The following is a 3,666-nucleotide window of genomic DNA, read 5'->3' on the forward strand; positions in this document are numbered from 1 at the left end:
AATTATGCTATTGATGTTCTTGACATGGATTTTTTTATGCTTTCTTCTTTTTTTTTTTACACCTATTATTTTGCTACTTCAATATTACAGATATAAAACTTGAGAATCAATAAAAATTTGCAGCGATAAAGATATCACTAATTAGTAATATAAATTGCTTTGCAAAATAGAGATCAAATAATTTATTATAAACTCTAAAAGTGTTATGTAATATTCGAGATTCAATTAGAGATCAAATAATTTATTATATGCAACATAATTAGTTGTGCAGTTGTTTATTTATGTTTTATGTAAATTATAATAACTATATTTTTTTAAAATTAATTTTAATATTATTATCAAATTTGTACTCCAAATAAATGAAAATAACTTTTATCTTAATTTTCATTAATATGCATACACTATGTTCACACATCATTTTATATACATGTGCTAACTACTATAATAATGCACAAAAAATCTAATCCTCTAATCACCTTATCATACATGTGAATTTGCACAGCACATAATGTTATTTATCTTGTACTTTCTATAGTTTTTATATAAATAGATGGTTAAATTAGTAGTCCTCCCGAAAAAAATGGGACTAAACTGAAATTTTTTGAAAATGAATTTGATTAAAAAAAATTTTAAAAGACTAAATTAGAGATGGCATAATTTTCAAAAATCAATTTAATATTTGCTCATTTGTATATATTTAAATTTAAAATTTGTATATAAGAATATTTATTCTTCACAAAAGTGATATAAACAATGATACAAATTTTGTCAATTTTAATAATTTTACATTCTTACCGGATTTTGGTTAACATCATTCAAACTTTAATATTTGTTTTTTAAATTACGTCTGATAAAAAGTATCTAAACACAAATTATATTGATGTGAATCTAATTTTGATCAAAATTAGTTTTGATAAAATTTAATTCTAACACACACTATTTAAAAATAGGCGAAGACTCGAATACATTTGCCGTAAAATTCTCAGTGCTCCTTCTTCTCTTTCCTTGTTTGACTTCATTGTGATCATCTTCTTGCTGACCTGGAGACAAGCTCAATCCATGATAAAAAGCCCTCATATTCTTTTGGTGAATTCTACTATACCTATAACTTGCTACCTAACTTATTTTTTATGATAATTTTTAAATATTTAATAATTTTTTATTTTTATATTTTTAAAATTAAATATTAATTTTTAATTTTTTTTATAAGTTAGACAAATACTTTTAGATACCATAACAATCACCTATTTTTTTTAGGGAGAAAAGCCCTCATATTCATAGTAGACATTCTAAGAAAACTTAACCCTAAAACTATGCCAGTCATTAAACTCACAGCAAAATCATCCTTCTATAATCCCAAGCATGATCCATTTTCTTCACCAAAAACAAAAAAAATGTAATGCATCACATCAATTACTTTTGAAAGATAGGGAGCAAGACATCAATTAACTTATTAGGAATAAAATGATGCAAATTAAATTAGAGGAATGCTAGGGGCCAACAACTTTTGTAATTTGTTGCCATCAATGATGGTTTTAATAGTGTGAGATTGGTGTGAGATTTTATCCAATAGCTCACTTTTCTTTGCTGGTGACATGCTGGATAGAATTTAACAAAGTTGCTGCCTCCTAACTTTTCCATTAAATTAAGTACAAACAATGAGAGAATAGTTATTACTTATTACATACCTTCTCTCTTCTTTTTCTTCTTCTCACTAGGAAGTGGCATGAAACTCTGTGTATACATAATGCTTTTATGATCTTCATAAGTATGATAACCAACGTGCACTCCTGATGCATAGGACAACTCTCTTTCAACATTGGCTCTCGCTTTCATGAGACTGCTGTTACCGCTCAATCCAACAAGATTACCATCACTGGAGACGCATAGAGGCTGAAATAAACCTTTTGGATTCTTATACAGAGTCCAAGATTTATGCACTTTATATTCTTTCATGATCCATATCTTACCATGGATGCTACTTTTCACTGTGAAATACAAGGCTAGACACCCTCCCAAAACCATCATCTTTGCATGGTAAGAAATCACATCCTTTTCTGGCTTAGATATAACTGAAAATCTCTTTTTTGTGATATCAAAGACAAGAATTTTATCATCATTAATATCTTCAGGCAACCAATGAAGAGCCCCATTGAAGAACAACCCAGGATCTCGCCTCCTAGTGGTGTTGTTGGGAAGTGCAACATCAAAGCTCTTCCATGAATGGCTTCGCAGTGAATAGAAATCAAAGTGGTTCTCCTCTTTCTTATCCTTCCAAGCTGCAATTACCAAGTAGTCATCTTTTGATTCATCGTACCCAAACCCGGAAAGAAGAGTGATCCGAAGAGGCTTTAAACAATTCCAAGTCTTCTCAAGAGGATAAGAATTCCTAACAATGTGACGATAATACGAAAACACTTTGTAGGAACCGGTTGTTGGGTTCCATACGGTAAGCGAATAAGGCTCTCTGTGTAAACAAACCAAGCCATTGCAGGAACCGATTAAATGAACCCTAGGATGAATTTTCCTCTTCATAGGAGAGAATGGGAGAGATATAGATCCCATGGCTGAATCGGAATTGAGGTGAAAGACTGAGTCAAGGTCCACGATTTCAGCGTATGCATGGAAATCGAGGACGAAGAGGCATCTGCGGGTGGAAAAGCGAGAGTTTTGAAGATGAAATTTTGCGAAGGAGCGATCGTAGATGATAGTTTGCCATTGCTTGGAAACGCAGCTGAGATTCCCAAGTTGTTTGATCGAAAGCCTAAGGAGAATTTCTCGAATCAGCTCCATCGGAAGGTCATTGAAGCCATTGCTGATGTGATCTTGATTTTCGGAACAGTTCTCCGTGTTCTTCCTCTTCGCCATGGTAATTGCTTGAGTCTCACGACTGGAACGCAGTTTCAGCTTCTTGGTTTTGACTTTTGACTTTTCGGTGTTTCAGTTTAAGCAGCTTTATATAAAGTAGGTTTAGTTAAAGTAAGTTTAGTTACAAAGTTCCAAGATTTGATATTTGAAATTCAAAATAATGGATTGGATCCTTTTTAAATTTTTTTTTATTAATTAAAAAATATCAAGTTTATTGTATTCGATCTTGACTAAACAAAATTTGAAAACCTAATTTTGTTTTTCTATTTACTTTCATAATCCATGTAATCCATGAAAAATGCTAATGTGCTTTAATTCGAATGACTTAAGAATTCTAAAGGTTGATTTATTAAAGTTTTTATTTTTTAAAATCAATTCATTAAAGTCAGATTTTAAATGATAATTTTTTTAAAAATTATAACACTTATTTTAAATGCATTGTCAGTTTAAATTAATTTTACATATATATTCAATCACATAACTAATTATTTTTTATTTTAACTATAAATTTATTATCTATTATCTATTATTTATGGTATCTTTTTAATTTTACTACTAACATGTATCATATGTTACTTTTTCATTGCAATTAGAATTAAATTTTTTCTTCCAAAATTAAGAAATTTTCTTCTCATTCTTACTAATTTTACAATAAAAATGCGCCACATGTCACTCTCTCATTGTAATTGAAATTAAATCTTTCCCTCCAAAACTAAAGAATTCTTCCCTCCTTTCTACTAATTTTACAACCAAAATGTGACACATGTCACTCCCTCGTTGCAATTGAAATCAAATCTT

The 3,666-nt window shown here is 29.8% G+C and overlaps 1 protein-coding gene across 1 annotated transcript; it reads right to left on the bottom strand.

Annotated features, from left to right (window-relative positions):
* Positions 1-1,680: 1,680 nt before the first annotated feature.
* On the bottom strand, positions 1,681-2,565 carry LOC107637398 (F-box/kelch-repeat protein At3g06240-like). The gene has a single exon (XM_016340817.3). The coding sequence runs from the start codon at positions 2,563-2,565 to the stop codon at positions 1,681-1,683; it is 885 nt and encodes a 294-aa protein (XP_016196303.3).
* Between the last annotated feature and the right edge of the window lie 1,101 nt (positions 2,566-3,666).

This window comes from Arachis ipaensis, chromosome B4 (genome assembly GCF_059453495.1).
Source record: "Arachis ipaensis isolate K30076 ecotype BB chromosome B4, ASM5945349v1, whole genome shotgun sequence".
NCBI lineage: Eukaryota > Viridiplantae > Streptophyta > Magnoliopsida > Fabales > Fabaceae > Arachis > Arachis ipaensis.